The sequence below is a fragment of the Xenopus laevis genome, chromosome 3S, assembly GCF_017654675.1.
Source record: "Xenopus laevis strain J_2021 chromosome 3S, Xenopus_laevis_v10.1, whole genome shotgun sequence".
NCBI classification, from domain to species: Eukaryota; Metazoa; Chordata; class Amphibia; order Anura; family Pipidae; genus Xenopus; species Xenopus laevis.
The window spans coordinates 115,975,477-115,992,327 of record NC_054376.1 but is presented as its reverse complement, the minus strand read 5'-3'; the positions used below and the strand labels follow the sequence as shown (position 1 = coordinate 115,992,327).

The following is a 16,851-nucleotide window of genomic DNA, read 5'->3' as shown; positions in this document are numbered from 1 at the left end:
GGCTGCTTTTTACTCCTAGTCCGGCCCTGGTGGCAGGTGTAGAAATGTCTCTCCTTATTCCAGCGGGCAAATAAATATCACCCCATGAGTCTAGGGTTGCCACCTGGCCCTTAAAAATGAAGCTTAATGCCAATGTTATTAATAGGAAAAAATGGAAAGAAAATAGGAAGGCCAGTATTTTTTTCCAGAAAAGGTGGCAACCCTACATGAGTCTCAAATAGGGTTGCCATCTGTCAGGTATTTTACCGGCCTGGCTGGTAAAAGTGATGCTTAATGCCAATGTTATTAACTGGAAAAAACTGCAAGAATATAGGAAGGCCGGTATTTTTTTTTTCAAATAAGGTGGCAACCCTAGTCTCAAAAGATGAAGCTGAAGTTGGCTCGGGACATTGTTGTGCTCTGCTACTTTTCCAACAAAAATAATGGGTTTAGGGAACACTTGTACTTGGTTGCCACCTGGTCGGTATTTTACGGGTCTGACCAGTAAAAATGATGGCCGATCCCAATATTATTAATAGGGAAAAAGGATAAATATATAGTAAGGCCGGTATCAGGGCCAGAACTAGGGGTCGGCAGAAGAGGCAGCTGCCTAGGGTGCAATGATAGGGGGGCACTGGGCAGCTACCTCTAAAATTGTCTTCTGCCTACCCCTAGTCCCCACTCCTCAGTCACTCCTGGGACTCTCCCTCCATTGCTGTCCCCTCCCTCCCCTCCATTTCTCTCAGTTGTGCCGGCCAGCTCCCTCCTCTCCATTTCCTCTCTCAGTCGCACCGGCTCTTCCGTCTCTCTTAGTCCCAACAGCTGGCTGGCTCCTCTCCGTTCCCTCTCTCAGTTGCACTGGTCGGCTCCTCCCTCCTCTCCGTTCCCGCTCTCAGTTGCGCCGGTTGGCTCCTCCCTCCTCTCCGTTCCCGCTCTCAGTTGCGCCGGTTGGCTCCTCCCTCCTCTCTCAGTTGCGCCATCGGCTCCTCCCTCCTCTCCATTCCCTCTCTCAGTTGCTTCGGTCGGCTCCTCCCTCCTCTCTGTTGCCTCTCTCTGTCGCGCTTAGGGTTGCCTGGGGGGCAGGTACAAAAGGGGGCGGGGTTGTGATGCAAAGGGGTGGGGCCACTGCGCGGCCAGGACAAAAACTGAAGGACAAGCTAAGTTTACATGGGATGGGGGGTGGGCCGAGGTTTTTTTTTAAGGGTATTACAAATTTACCGGCAGCTACATTGCCGGCAGCTACATTACCGGCTAGGACGGTAAAATACTGGCCGGGTGGCAACCCTAGTCGCGCTGGCCGGGATCCCTCCTTTCTCACAAGCATGTGCACACGGGCTGTCCGGCCGGGTTGCCACCTGGCCGGTAAAAATGATGGTTGATCCCAATGTTATTAATAGGGAAAAAAACATTAATAAAAAAAAGATTAATATATAGGAAGGCCAGTATTTTTTTTAAGAAAAAAAAAAAAAAAGTGGTTTCCCTAATTGTACTGCATTGCAGCCGAGCAGTGACCCTGTGTGGAGGAGATGCCATTATCAGAGGCAGGGGTCAGCTTGACTCCATTCTAGGAGTAGTGTGGCGCATACCATCTGTTCAGAGACCCCTGTGTAATCCCTGTCCCTCCCCCACACACGCTAATATGGAACTCTCGTCACTTTCACACCCCAATGGCCACCTCAGACAAACTGAATCATTTACTGGCAACAAATAATTGAACTCAACGTCTGCACGGATTCTATTTATTGATAATAAGCAGGAAATACTCGGCGGAGGCGTTTATGCCTGTGGTGATATATAATGAAAGGGAAATTTTTTTTTTCCTTCGCGAATTAACGCCGGAGCCGATTTAGGTACACTATAAATGATGATGGCGTTCGTGTAAGAACGACTTGTGTAGGAAACATCGCGATATTTAGATGAGCTCACAGGCCCCACCCCCCGTCGTCGGACGAAACGCACCAATAGCGTGCGCTGATCAATACAACGGCTGCGGCGCGCCAGCCAACCGGAGTGCGTCGTGTTTCGGGGTGCGGCGATCCGGTTTCTATAAAGGTAGCCACGAGTTGGCATTGTTGGGAGAGTCCATCTTGGAGGAATTTGGCGATTGTTGGAGCTTGTGTAAGAACGGGGGAAAATGTGGGGTTTTGTGCGTGGGAGTTGGGAGCGTTTAAGGGGCCGCCGTTTTGTTGATTAATAAAAGCGCAATATGGCGGGCGCGGTGATTGGTCCTTTAGTTTCTTAAAGGGTTAACGGGCCTTCCCGGTGATGATCCCGCTCGATTCTCTTTTGTATATTCCTAATCGTTTAACGTGCGAATTCTCCGTAAGTGAGCGGATAAAGGGAAGGGATATGCGTTTATTAGCGGGGCCTACGCCATTGTCGGCCTGTTCCAACTTTACTTTTCCCGGGCTTCACGCTGTCTCTTATATTTTTTTTCTCCCCGCAGGCTTTCAGTGACTTCTCGAAACAGCCTCGCTATGTCCGACTCCGAGCAGCAGTATATGGAAACGAACGCCGAGAACGGCCACGAAGCTTGTGATGCCGAAGCGGCCGAGGGTAAGGGGGCCGGGGGAGGCCAAAACGACGCCGAAGGCGATCAGATTAACGCCAGCAAAGGCGAGGAGGAGGCAGGGTGCGTAGCTGAAATTTCTTCCCCTTTAACTGAAGGAGTGTAAGTTCATTTAAGATTTTCCTATTTCTCTCGGGTTTGTGGGGGGGATATTTGTGTCGGCGCTTCCTTTGTTCCGCTCCTTGTTCGCGCCATTGCCCGAGTGTGTCGGGAGGGGGAGGGTCACTCGTGCTCATCTCGCTCAGTCTGTGCAGTTTATTTCTCTTTACATTAGTGGCTCTCGCCCAGGTCTACACTCCCCACGAGTTCATGTGAGGCAATGCGCGACACTCGGCCGTGCTTTTTGTCAGCCCCACGTGATGCCTTAAAGGAACAGTAACCTCAAAAAAGGTTTTTTTTTTAAAGTGTGACAAATATAAAACGGATGTGTTTGCTTCATTAACACTAGTGGTGTTTATTAGTGATCCCCCAACCTGTAAAAACGTACCAGTGTATTCTACTCACTAAAGGTGGCCATACACGGAGAGATCCGCTCGTTTGGAAATGTCGAATAAGCGGATCTTTCCCCGATATGCCCACCTTGAGGTGGGCAATATCGGGCTGATCCGATCGTGGGCCCAAAGATCGGATCCTTACTAATAGCAACGGACGGTTGGATCGCGGGACCCCATCAACAAACAAATGCAACCGCGATCCGACTGGATTTTTAGTCCCATCCAATCGAGATCTGGCCAACTTTCAGTCAGATCTCGATCGGGGGGGGGCATACACAGGCCAATAAGCTGCTGACTCGGTCTGTCCGCAGCTTTTATCGTCCTGTGTCTGGCCACCTTTAGAAGAATTATGGTGAAAGGGGTTGTTCTCTTTTGCGAACTTTAAATATGTAGAGTGGTATTCTGAGAATTTGCAATTTGTTAAAAAAAAAAAAAAATGATTGAAGGGTTTTAGGTTATTTAGCTTTTTATTCAGCGGCTCTTCAATTTGCATTTTAAGCAATCTGGTAACTAGGGTCCAAATGACCCTAGCAACCATGCATTGATTTGAATAGGAGAGAATGAATAGAAGGATCAGTAATAAAAAGTAACAATACATTTGTATCCTTACTGGGAGTGTTTTTTAGAAGGGAACAGACGCCCATTTGAAAGCTGCAAAGAGTCAGAAGACAAAACTATAAAAAATAATAAAAACCAACAGAAAAGTTGCCTAGAATTGGTCGTTCTATAACCTAATAAAAGTTACCTTAAAGGCATAAAAAGTGTTTCAGGTTGATTGAATATTTCTGCAAGAAAACCTTCCACTTCCTGCTCCCTGAATTCCCAGGCTGTGCAGGGGAGCCAGCGGCACTCAGCTCACTGCACTGTAGGACAGGAACCAATCAGCAGCTAGCAGGACCTGATAGGAAACTGAAGCCTGTCTGTGCTTGTGTGACTGCTGGGCTCTGATTGGCCGTCCCCCTCCTACTGCGCTTCTGGCTGGCACAGTTAGGACACGCCTCATTTGAAACAGTCAGGGGCCAGAGAACATCTATAGGGAGCTCCAATAAAGATAATTATTTATAGCACTATGAAAAAGCCACACCATAATTACTCAATTGCCTACAAAATTGATTGGGGTTTTTCATGTATCGTATGTCTCTTTTAAAACATGTTAATTAAGTTACCTTAAGGTCATGTTCGTTTTTTCCGAGAGGTTTGTTTTTTTTAGTTGAAGTTCCTAAACCTGACTGTCCCATCTCAGTCTGTCAGATTCTAATGCGAACAGACTCCTGCCGCACAAATATGGCAGCCCCCCCTCATAGGTGATAACTGTACTGCCAAACAGTCTCAATGTAGGTTGACTATCCACATAAGGGCTACCAAATGGCCAATGTTTCTGGAGCAAACACTGCATTATATTTTCATTACTTTAACTTTTTGGTGTTGCTGTTCCTTTAATGGGAGAATCTGCAGCCATGGCAACTCCATAGAAACAATGTTAATTTATTTGTCACTCAATGTATAGAATTCTATTGGCTTTAACTCATTTGCTTAAAGCAGATTATCCTGTGCTGCTTCGCTGATTTCTTTATCCAATGACAATGTGTATGATGTAAACTAGTGAATAGGGGATACGTTGAGTTATATTGTGGCTTCTTTAAAGGAACACTTGCACCAGACATGAAATGGGTTGAAATGAATGACTTATGTACTGTTACCCTGCACTTCTAAAGCTTTAGAAATACAACTATATTTCATTTAACTGAGCTTTTGTGATGGAGTGGGATCCACTCAGACTCGTGTATTTGGTGCATGTGTGGCTGCTTTGGATTCATGCTTTTTCTGTTGGTTCAGGGTTCAAAGTGGGTTGTTCACTTTTAACTTTGTATGCCAAGTAATGGCTAGTTTTTACTTGGCCTTAATTTTATTTTTTCAGTTGCCAGCTTTTAAATGGAGGGTCACTGACCCATTCACACAAATGCTCTGTAAGACTACACAGTTATTCTTGCCACTTATTTTTGACTTTCTAATGAGTCCTCTCCTTTTCATTAGTCTTATTCAATGCATGGTTGCTAGGGTGATTTGTGCCTTAGTTACCAGAGTAACTCAAACCACAGATAATAAAAAGATAACCAGTTGTAAATTGTCTCAGATGTCATATAAAGTTAATTTAAGCAGAACACAACCTTTAAATGGTCTGTTGCAAAAGTGGTTTATTTTAAGTCGACTTTTCAGTATCATTAATTGCAGAATTAGAGGATAAGTTCTACTTAAGACTTTGCTCAAGATTAAAAAACCAAAGATTATTCTGACGTTCTTTGCCAACAGTTCATTGAATCCACCAGATCAGGTTTTGGTTTGTAAGTGACTGGCCAGTGTTGCATATAATTGCCCTATTAGTTATTCTATTAGTATTTAAACCTACAGCCAATAAAATTCCTCCATGGGGTGAAGATGGCAGAGAAATAGTCGTGGTGTAAATCCGAGGGTGAATGATATTGTTATATCTAGTAGAACAGATGGTGATTCATATTATATTGATGATTTTTCACTCTCTGTGGGGAAGACTAACCGATAACCTTGAATCCAAACAAGTCGGCCCCTGGGCAATTCCATGAGAACCATTAGCTTTTTTTTTTCCCAGTGATTGTTGTGCTGCTGGGGGCAGTGAATGTAGTGGAGCAGTCAGTAGTATTTCACATGTGCTCTATAATAGATAATGGCCTTCCCCAGTGGGGTAACGAGATGTTACTGGTCCCCACAGCAAAATAATTTTAGGGCTCCCAAAATATCCAGTGATTGCCCTGTATTAACAATATATTAAAATTCCTAATTAATTAGAGCCTTATGGGGCCCCCTATGCCTCTTGGGGCCCCCCTGCAGCTGCAGGGTCTGCTTCCTCTGTAGTTACGCCCCTGGTCTTCCATGTTTTTACATTGACTCTTTAGTGATAATAGAAACCTACAATGTTCTGGGCTGTTCTTTTGCATTCGACATTCCTTGTAGGTTTTGTCTATACATTACTTTCATGTGACACTTAATGCAGTGCAATACTTTGTTCTGGAAACATCTCTTGTACAGAACATTTGTTGTCTAGCACTGGTCTGTGTATGGGACATCACAACTAATGTAGAGGTGGCAACAAAGCTTACGCTCTGATATATCTGGCTTCCATTGGGGCAAATAAGTGAACATGGAAATGAAAGGAAACTCACCAAGTACTTCACTCATCCTCATGTCTTGCTTGTTGATCAAATGTTTTTCCTGCTGACAGCTGTACATGGCAGCTGCTGATGTATCAAACAGTTGCTCCGTTGCAGCCTGTAGCACAGCCAAGGGCTTAGGCTTAGTAGTTCATAGGTTATTTGTGGTGTCCTGATTGAAAATAGGTTTTGTGAAGGTCAACAGCCAGTGTCGCCTCTTTAATGTGATGCTGCAACGACAAAATTATTGAAGGATCACTAATTACTGGGGGGGGGTTAGGAAGTAAAAGTGGTGGTAAACTGGTGTCAAATACTTCACTATTCACAAACAGAAAACCTGCCTAAATGCAGACAACCGCCACTTCATATTTTAGTGAGATACTTGTGAATTTGTCTTTCAAACATAAATGGTGAAAAAACATAATTTTAAACATTTTTTCCCGACATTTTGAAAATGGAGTAAAGTGCAGTATAACTCTTCCCTTGTGTCAGAATAATTCTAAAATCTGCTCTGCTTTGGTTCAGCCAATCTTTATTTCACACCTCTTGAATTATTTATTATATTAATAGGGATCAGCATTTTATAATCAGGGCACAAGTTGGTGTCTAACCCTAAAGGTGTAAAAGCCTCTAAAAACAAAAAGTATATTATGTGTAAAGTTTTTAGCTCAATCTTGCATTACTTGTTGTAGCCCAATGAATGAGGCAATATTGGCAATCTGAGTGAATATATTTAAAGGAAAAGGAAAGCCTCGTAGGCTTCTTTTTTTTTTTTTTTTAGTTTTAGCAGCACTGAGGCACTTGACCTAAGATAAAACCTTTCTGATACAAATCCCTATTATGCAAAATAGCATTTCTGTATTTAGACCCTTATCTTGTTACAGAAGTGGAATTACACAAACATGTCTGCAGATGTAGAAAGCCAAGGTTATCCTAAAAAAATGATGTATAATTTTCCTAGGTTAAATAAACCCCTCCCCCGGAAATTCCAATCTGATGTCTGACAGGTCCAGTAAATGTCTTGTGCAAAAGACAAAATCTGAAGTGTCTAAGACAAATTCACAAAATTGGAGTTAGAGGTTTGTGAATTTGTTGGGAAATTTGGTGAGTAATTTAGTAACTAGAGCCCAAATTCCCCTAGCAACCATGCACTGATTTGAATAAGAGACTGGAATAGGAGAGGCCTGAATAGAAGGATCAGTAATAAAATACATTTGTAGCCTTAGTTTTTTTTTTTAGAAGGGAGTCAGCGACACCCATTTGAAAGCTGCAAAGAGTCAGAAGACAAAAGCATAACTATCAAACTATTATTGAAATATTCACAACTTGCTTAGAATTGGCGGTTCAATAACATAATAAACGTTAACCTAATGTTGAACCACCCCTTTAACAGTCTCATTGGTGTTTAGTAAAAAAATTATATGGTCCCTCTGGTTATCTGCAGTCCTCTGCTTTACCCTTTTGACTGGACTCTGCTATTGTGTATGTGTAGCAATAATGTATAGTGTATAGTAATAAAAATAGGTTGCCATGTACTGGCAAACCTGGTGTTTGCTTCAGAAACACTACTATAGTTTATATAAATAAGCTGCTGTGTAGCAATGGGGGCAGCCATTCAAAGGAGAAAAGGTTCAGGTTACACGGCAGATAAGCTTTGTATAACATAATGGTGTTATCTGTTATCCACTATTTAACATGTGACATATAAAAAATTATCTATCCTTTTTCAGTTTCCACCATTGTTTATATGAACTATAGTACGGTATCTCTTGGCTGTTATCTACTGTGTATCCTGTGCTTGAATGGCTGCCCCCATGGCTACGCAGCAGCTTGTTTATATAAACTATAGTAGTACTTATCTGTTATCTACTGTGTATCCTGTGCTTGAATGGCTGCCCCCATGGCTACACAGCAGCTTGTTTATATAAACTATAGTAGTACTTATCTGTTATCTACTGTGTATCCTGTGCTTGAATGGCTGCCCCCATGGCTACACAGCAGCTTGTTTATATAAACTATAGTAGTGTTTCTGAAGCATCAGTTTTACCGGTGCACGGCAACACTTCTATTTTTATTACTATAAAACACTTTGATGTTGTTGTTCCTTTAAGGGCCTGATTGGCTGAAATTGGTACTTGTGGTGGTTTATACACATGGTTATTCTTATTTTATTCATGTTGCATTATATGTACCAACACTGCACATAGAACATTACTTATTCCTACTTGATGCACCTGGCCCTTTAAAACCAACACTGCTTATGTTGACAGTTGCAGAATATCTATCTTTCCTATAGGGTTGTGTATACATTGCCTCATCTTAACTTTGTTTTCTCTTCAGGCTCTTCCTCCCCATTCTGACTTCAAATTGTCTGTTCAACAAACGCTTCATTCTGCTTTTTAAACTTTCTGAGGTTGTTAATGTTTATCAATGGGTTAACTTGTGTGCTGCAGGCTTTGATCAAATCCATGTTTCTATGCCAACAATTTTGCTGTTAACGTTAAAACGTTTTTTGCAGGTATAATCACATGACTTGCGCTGTACGGTTTTGTATGTTCAGCCGCACTTGTTTCTCTGCAGCAGAATTCGGTTGCTCCGTTTCACCATAAAGTTGCAATTGGAACCAAAAAGTTGCAATTCTGTTTTAGAAATGATACCAAAGTGATTATAAAATCCGAATGTTACAAATGTAGAACTCTAGCCGAATGCTTAATGTGAATGTGCAGAAGTGTCCCAGTCAGTATCATGTCTAAGTCTAGTTTATCACTTCAATCCTTAAAGCTTTGCAATGTTTGTGTCTAGAAATGACTGACGTCCTATTCACTTGTGTATTGTGCAATGTAGACGTAAATGATTTAAACAAACCTGGAGAAACCCTTTCTGATGTTAACAGGAAAATGTTTGTCGGTGGCTTGAGCTGGGACACGAGCAAAAAGGACTTGAAAGACTACTTTGAAAAGTTTGGTGAGGTGTCTGACTGCACAATCAAGATGGACCCCAATACGGGAAGATCTCGAGGTTTTGGATTTATTCTGTTCAAAGATGCTGCGAGTGTGGATAAGGTTAGTAGCCGTGCAAGCTCCTCCCATAGTACTGCACCTCTTTCTTGTAATCTCACAGCTCCCTCTACTCTTACAGGTATTGGAGCACAAAGAACACAGACTAGACGGCAGATTAATTGATCCCAAGAAGGCGATGGCCATGAAAAAGGAGCCAATAAAGAAAATATTTGTTGGTGGGCTCAACCCAGAAGCAGGAGAAGACAAAATAAGAGAATACTTTGAAACTTTTGGAGAGGTAAGTGTAGTTTTGTTTGTAACTTGCACAGTCCTGTAGGTGCAGTGGGTTCTACTCGGCACATGGGTTTAGTTTAAATGTTATAAATTGCTGTAGCAATTGAGTGTCGCGAATCTTCTACCATTAACCCAATTATTTTGCTGTAAATATTACTGCAGTTAAACTGTAGATGTCCCGCTGTGTTCCTGGCTGACCTTTAAAACCATGAGCAGTCTCGCTCGCTCACTCACATATGGAGCAGTCTCTCTCTCCTTCCTCATGAGGCAGTCTCTCTCCTCCATTCCAGATTAGTGTTACATTGTGTAAAGTCACAATCACTAGGGCTGGGGATGGATGGCTATTGAACCAATCACAACGACCTATTTAATGTATATACCGGAGAGGCTACTTGTATCCTCAAGTTCAGTAACCGGGGACTGCTAGTGCCATTTACGCTTTGGGAAGTTTTCATGAACCTGAGACTCTGCGTTGGTCACTTGTGCTCAGCTTGAAATCTTTCAGCATTTGTCTCACATTTTATTGTACACAAATTGATCCTGTTTCTGGCTCTTTTTTTTTTTTTGTCCTATCTTTATTTTGTACAATTTACTGACTGAGTTGTGGTCTCTTGCGTAGTTGGCATTAAATAAAGCTCTCCATAGCTAAAAAACTGTTGGTTTATGTAGAGAATTTAATCCTAGCTGCTGACAGACTTTGTAATGTTCTGGATCTTAGTCCTTGAGTCCTGCTGTTACCAACATCCAAAGTAAAGTCCTAGAGTCGATCACTTTAGGCTCAGTCCTTAAACCCCCCCTCAACTTGTTCCATGTTAAAGGGGTGTTTGGAGGAATAACGCTGCTCAGATGTAGCCAAGATGTCCCTGCAGATTGTCTGGTTTTTATATATTAAACCTTGTTTTATATATTGGCTAAATGTCTTGGTTTCTTCCAATTCACAAATGTTAACCAGCCTGCCAAGACGTGATCCTTTTTTTCCCTTTATTTTTAGATTGAGGCAGTTGAGCTTCCAATGGATCCAAAAACAAACAAGAGGAGGGGCTTTGTGTTCATCACATTTAAGGAAGAGGAACCTGTGAAAAAGATCTTGGAGAAAAAATTCCACAATGTCAGTGGAAGCAAGGTACGGTCTGCAACTTTGTTTTATTAAAGGAGAACTAAACCCCCCAACAAATGACCACACCTACCCTCCATACTCTCCACTGCACAGATGTAAATGCCCCATAGTCTTTAATTACTCCCTCTAAACGGGAGCTCATGGGCGACCTCTTCACCACTTCAGGAGTCTTCAGTAAGCGGCGCATGCGCAGTTGTAGCACTTTTCCGGTCCCGAACTGCACATGTACCGACAGCCATGGAAATTGTGTGTGAAGATGGCGCCTGTGAGCTGCTCTGATTCTGCATTGAGGGATAATTAAACACTTTGGGGGATTAACACCTGTGTGGGGAATCCAGCAGCAGTTTAATTTAGTATTAATGTTATAAAGTGCAGTAGCAAATGGCTGACACTGTCCTTGTTGTTGTTTGTTTCAGTGTGAGATAAAGATTGCACAACCAAAAGAAGTTTACCAGCAACAGTATGGAGGCCGAGGAGGGAGCTTTGGTGGGAGAGGCGGCAGAGGGGGAAAGGGTAAGTCTTATAGTTGTACTTACAAGTTGCTTTAAAGGCTTTTTAATGCTTGACCACTTTGTTTTTCTTGCATTTACAACTGCATGCTTAGCGCTATAACCATTGCATTGGACTTTTTTATACATTGGTGGTCATTTTGAGTGATCCGGGTCCAGCCTTGTGCTTGACAAACATTTAAAGGATAAGAAAATGCACTAAACTGCTACAATGTGAATGCAATGTCTGTTTTTCTCAAAGTAGAACCAGGCAGAGTACTTGTGTGCAAATAAAACACCCATGTAAAGGTGGCCATAGACTTGGATATCGTACGATATTCAGTGCGTGTATGGTGGGAAAAGAACCAACCGATATCGGCAGACTTGGATATAGGTCAATCAGGCTGGACGGAAAGTTTTGATCGGGTGCCTTATTGATTTTCAGCTCTACACGTGTGGTGAAACAAATTGATCTTTCTTGGAAACATCTTTTCCAAGAATGATCGTAATTATGTTTGGCCACTTTAAGAGACATAAAGCAGTTTGTCTGTGTTATTAGGTGTTTTCACGTTTATTTTTAACAGATAACGGGCTGTCAAACCAAATTATGGCTGAATACCTGGGGTTTAAAGACTTGTACCAATTCACTGGTAACATTTCTTAAGGTGGCCATACAATAAGATCTGCTAGTTTGGTCAGGTCACCAAACAAGCGGATCATAACCCAACATGCCCACTAACAGCTGGGCGATATCGGATGAATCTGAACATTTGGCCCTGGGGCCGAACGACTGGATTAAAATACTACGAATGGGCTCTGAATGGTCGCAGGATCGCATCAACTAGCAGATGTGGTCCTGGATCATACAAAAATCAAACTTGACATTGATATCTGGCTGATTTTTGGCCTGATATCGATTGGGTGGACCTGTTGGAGCCCCCCACACATGTGCAGATAAGCTGCCGATCGGTCTAAAGGACTGATATCGGCAGATTTAATATTGGTCCTTTATACCAATTTGGTAGATATCTGCAGTGTATGGAGCCTTCAGACAGGTCTCCCTGGTTAATATCTGGCCAAGATATCTATTGGGGAGGTTTGGTTTTTCTTGCATTTGCTAGTTGATGCGGTCCTAAAACTAGTCTGCCAGTTCTTCGTTGTCCAATCATTTGGCCTAACCAGATATTTCCCTACCGTTGGGCATATCCGAGAAAGATGAGCTCGTTTTGGTGACCTTTCTAAACGAGCAGATCTTGGTGTATGACCTTTAGACTGGTAGCACTTTCCTCAACCTGCAGATCAGACTGGTATTGTGGTGCTTCAGCTTTGCTTTACATGCTTGTAGCCAAATGTGTGTATACAGCAATATTGGTCCAGTCTCTTAATACTTTATTATACCTTTTTAGGACAAGGCCAAAATTGGAATCAAGGCTACAACAATTACTGGAACCAGGGCTACGGAAACCAAGGCTATGGCAGCTATGGACAGCAAGGCTATGGTGGCTATGGAAACTATGATTACTCTGGATATGGCTATTATGGATATGGACCAGGCTATGACTACAGTAAGTCTTCTCTTCCCCCTTCTCTTCCCCTCTACAAAGTATGAAAAGCTTAATGTTCTCTTCACTTTTAGGTCAGGGCGGTGCAAACTATGGTAAAGCTCCAAGACGTGGGGGACATCAGAGTAACTACAAGCCATACTGAACACACACGTCGGGTAAGCAGAGTATTCTGTTCTTGCTCTCAAGATAATGGGGGTCATTTATCAACCCTGGGCAATTTTACCCATAGCAGCCAATCAGTGGTTAGCTTTAAAGTCGGCTGCAAGTAGAACAATGAGTGCAACAATTTGATTGGTTGCCCATGAGCAAATTTGCCCAGTGTTGATAAATGAGCCCTAATGACTGCAAATACTTGGTATTAAAAGTTTTTCTATTCCTTATGCAGGTTTTTTAATCAATAGGTAAAAACTGAACAGATTTGGGGGTCTGCTTAAAGCTGCAACTTTGCATCAAGGGACTGCCTCTTGGAGATAAGTATTGACTTGACTCCACTTGTACAGATTGACTCATCCTAGGGAACCAGTGTCACTTTCCACCTTTTTATTTTATATTGTTTTTGTCATTTCCACTATTGGAAGTGTTAATTTTACTGTACTTTTTGGTACCTTTTGGAATCTAATGTATTGTAAGGTATTTTACATGTGTTGATTCACCGTAACATGGATATTGAAGCTGTCCTAGCTTTTGAAATAAACAAACTTTGACTAGCTGGTTTCTGTGTGCTTTGGATGCATGCTTTTTTTAATAAAGTAAATTTTTGGGCTTGGCAAGAAATGACCTACATATAAGTAGTGAAATTACTCTCTACTTTGGGCTGATGTATTTTAGGGATGCACTGGATCCACTATTTAGGATTTGACTGAACCACTGAATCTGAATCCTAATTTACATATGCAAATTAGGGGTGAGAAGGGGTAAACAATTTTACTTGTTTTGTGACGGAAGACTCGCAATTTCCCTCCTCGCCCCTAATTTGCATATGCAAATTAGGCTTTGTATTCGGTTCAGCCGGGCAGAAGGATTCGTCCACATCCTGGATTTGGTGCATCCCTAATATATTTACAAGACTTCTAAGGCAGCAAAGTCAGATCTACAAGCTGGGGGTTAACACTTGGTGGGGGGGGGGGATTCACAGAAGTGGTGAATGAGACAAAATAAGTGGAGATAAAAATGTTGGGATTTGTCTACTTTAAGGGTCAGGCCACACAAGCAGATTCGGGGAGATTAGTCGCCCCATCGACAAGTCTCATTTTCAGGGCGACAATCTCCCCAAAACGCCTTCCGCCAGATAAAATGATCGCCTGCGGCAGTGAAAATGGTGCTTTGTTTTCTGTAGTCGCCCAAAGTTTCCTCGTCAGGCGACTTCGGAAACGAAGCACCGCATGTGTATTGCCGCAGGTGATTATCATTTTAGCTGGCAGGATAAGGTAGTTTGGCGAGACTGTTGCCCTGAAGAAGAGATTTGCTGCTGGGACGACCTAATCTCCCCGAATCTGCTTGTGTGGCCTGACCATTAAAGGATCCTGTCATGGGAAAACATGTTTTTTTCAAAACACATCAGTTAATAGTGCTGCTCCAGCAGAATTCTGCACTGAAATCCATTTCTCAAAAGAGCACAGATTTTTTTTTTTTTATATATTCAATTTTGAAATCTGACATGGGGCTAGACATATTGTCAATTTCCCAGCTGTCCCTGGTCATGTGACTTGTGCCTGCACTTTAGGAGGGAAATGCTTTCTGGCAGGCTGCTGTTTTTCCTTCTCAATGTGACAATGTGTCTCAGTGGGACATGGGTTTTTACTATTGATTGTTGTTAGATCTACCAGGCAGCTGCTATCTGGTTACCTTCCCATTGTTCTTTTGTTTGGCTGCTGGGGGGGGGGGGGTGATATCACTCCAACTTGCAGTAAAGAGTGATTAAAGTTTATCAGAGCACAAGTCACATGACTTGGGGCAGCTGGGAAACTGACGTTTTTGGAGTAAGTCTCTCCATATTCACAAATCCAATTATTTGTGAATATGGAGAGTGTTTTACACCAAAAATGGACTCTCCTTCTGTGAAATCCCCTCCACCTTGGAGAACCTGTATAATATAGCTGGCACATAGAAAGGCCTCCAGCTTGGCCTTGCATTTTTCTACTCTTAAAGGGGAACTATTGCATAAATCAAAAGGTAATATTTGCTTCAGCATACTGAAATAAGAAGCTCTGAATAAAATCAATTGAGTATTCTGTGACTTGAAATGGTTTATCTTCACTATTTCTTAGTATCTGTTTCTCTTTATGCAGCAGTTGGGTGTCTGATATTGACAGATCCAATATATCTTATAGGGGGCTCCTTTTGGCTAGAAGATGTATTGGAGCTCACTAGAATAATCAGTCGTGTCTCTCTACATGCAGGATTTGTGCAAAAGGCCATTATTTTGTTTGTACTGGTTATTTGAGTGACCTCCAGTACATCTGCTAGTAAAGAGCCCCCCTATAAGATATATTGGATCTAACTGTCCATAAATATCTGACACCCAACTGCTGCATGAAGACAGAATGAAGAGAAACAGATGCTGAAAGAGGAATAGTGAACATAAACTTGATTATTTCAGAAAATGTTACGAATTTAATTGATACTGAAAGTTTTTCAGTATGCTAAAGCTTATTTCATTTTCGCGATAGTGCAAAAAATCAATGCAATAGTGTCACTACAAAACCAGGTGAGCACCATTTTGACTGCAAACTGGAATGTGCTGTAGCTCACTAACATGCATTCTTCTGTCAGTTCTAGCAAGTGTCTGATTCACAGTAAGTAACTGCAGCTTCAAAACAGCCAGGCTTAACGTAAGTGTAAGATAATGGAACCTCGCTTAGAAAGCTTCAGACTCTGCTGTCAATTTCAGGTGCAATCCATGATTGGCTTATAAACATAATAGCCACAACACTACTTCCTGCTTTTCAGCTCTCTAACTCGGAGTTAGTCAGCGACTTGAAGGGGGGGGGGGCCACGTGGATAGCAAAATCTTGTAACATGAAAAAAGGTCATGCAGGCCTGAAACGTCTTGTTTGTTGGAGATTGAGCCAGGAATCCAATAAAGGCTTTTATTATTCAACAAGATTATGGTGCTGTGATTTTGCTATTGATATATTCAGCCAGTTGGGAATGGACAACTCTGCACATGCACTTTATCTAAATACGGTTGGGTGAGTCCTGACCAATTGTTTTAGGAGGGCCCCATGGTACATTTCTGTTCAGTGAGTTTGCAATTGATCCTCGGCATTCAGCTCGGATTCAAAAGCAACAGAAATGACCCATGTGGCCCACAAAGTCACTGGTAACCAATCGGTGGAAAGAGCTGCAAAGCAGGAAGTTGTCTTCTGACTTGTGTGAAATCCAGTCACTCCAGCCTTTGTACATGACATTTTTGGCTAACTATATAGGAAACTTTTATTTTGCACAGCCTATTTACCCAGTTTTTATAATGAAAATTTCCATTAAAGGACCATTAACGGCAAATGTTTTACAGACAATTGGTTATATAGCTTCCTTACACTGGTACAAATACTTTACCTTGAGGTGTATGTTTTAGCTGGTAGTAGACTGGCGTGTCCAAACAACTCTTGCTGGTTTGCTTTACTCGGGCTTGGCATGAACCATACATTTAATATTCCTAAATTGCCATTTAAAGGAAAACTAAAACATAAGTGAAGCTGTATTACAAGTCTGTTAGACGAAGCTGTATTAAAAGTCTGTTAGACGAATCGCTTACGGAACAGAGTTAATGCTGTGCCTCTGGTGTCTAGTAGTAGTAGGAACAGTGTTCTGATGAGAATGCAGCCCAGGACTAGTGACGTCACTGATTTTTCAGCCAGCTTCATCCCTGATGCCAGAGGCAACCTTGAGTCGCGTTAGGCCAAATGATATCATATTGCGCATGTTTCACAAGTGCCTCTTTCCTCCCTTCTATGATGACGCGCATACTAATCCGGCTCGGTCTGACTGCTAGTACTGAGCACAATGTTATTTATGACCCGCTCCTGGGGCCGGGAGTAGTGTTTTTCGCGCATGCACAATACGGAGGAAGAAAGCGTGTAATCCTTTATCAAGATGGCGGCGGCATTTTCCTGAAGGAGAGCTGAACATGATGCATTATTTTCTGCTTTTATAGTCACA

The 16,851-nt window shown here is 42.2% G+C and overlaps 1 protein-coding gene across 7 annotated transcripts; it reads left to right on the top strand.

The window, feature by feature from the left end:
• The first annotated feature begins 1,689 nt into the window (after window positions 1-1,689).
• hnrnpab.S (heterogeneous nuclear ribonucleoprotein A/B S homeolog) lies at window positions 1,690-13,397 on the top strand. 7 transcript variants are annotated; one of them, XM_018254004.1, is made up of 9 exons: window positions 1,690-2,097; window positions 2,426-2,650; window positions 9,121-9,289; window positions 9,366-9,524; window positions 10,512-10,643; window positions 11,054-11,150; window positions 12,532-12,690; window positions 12,762-12,845; window positions 13,092-13,397. In XM_018254004.1, the coding sequence occupies exons 2-8, from the start codon at window positions 2,457-2,459 to the stop codon at window positions 12,830-12,832; spliced, it is 981 nt and encodes a 326-aa protein (XP_018109493.1). In that variant the 5' UTR covers window positions 1,690-2,097; window positions 2,426-2,456; the 3' UTR covers window positions 12,833-12,845; window positions 13,092-13,397.
• Window positions 13,398-16,851: the final 3,454 nt, after the last annotated feature.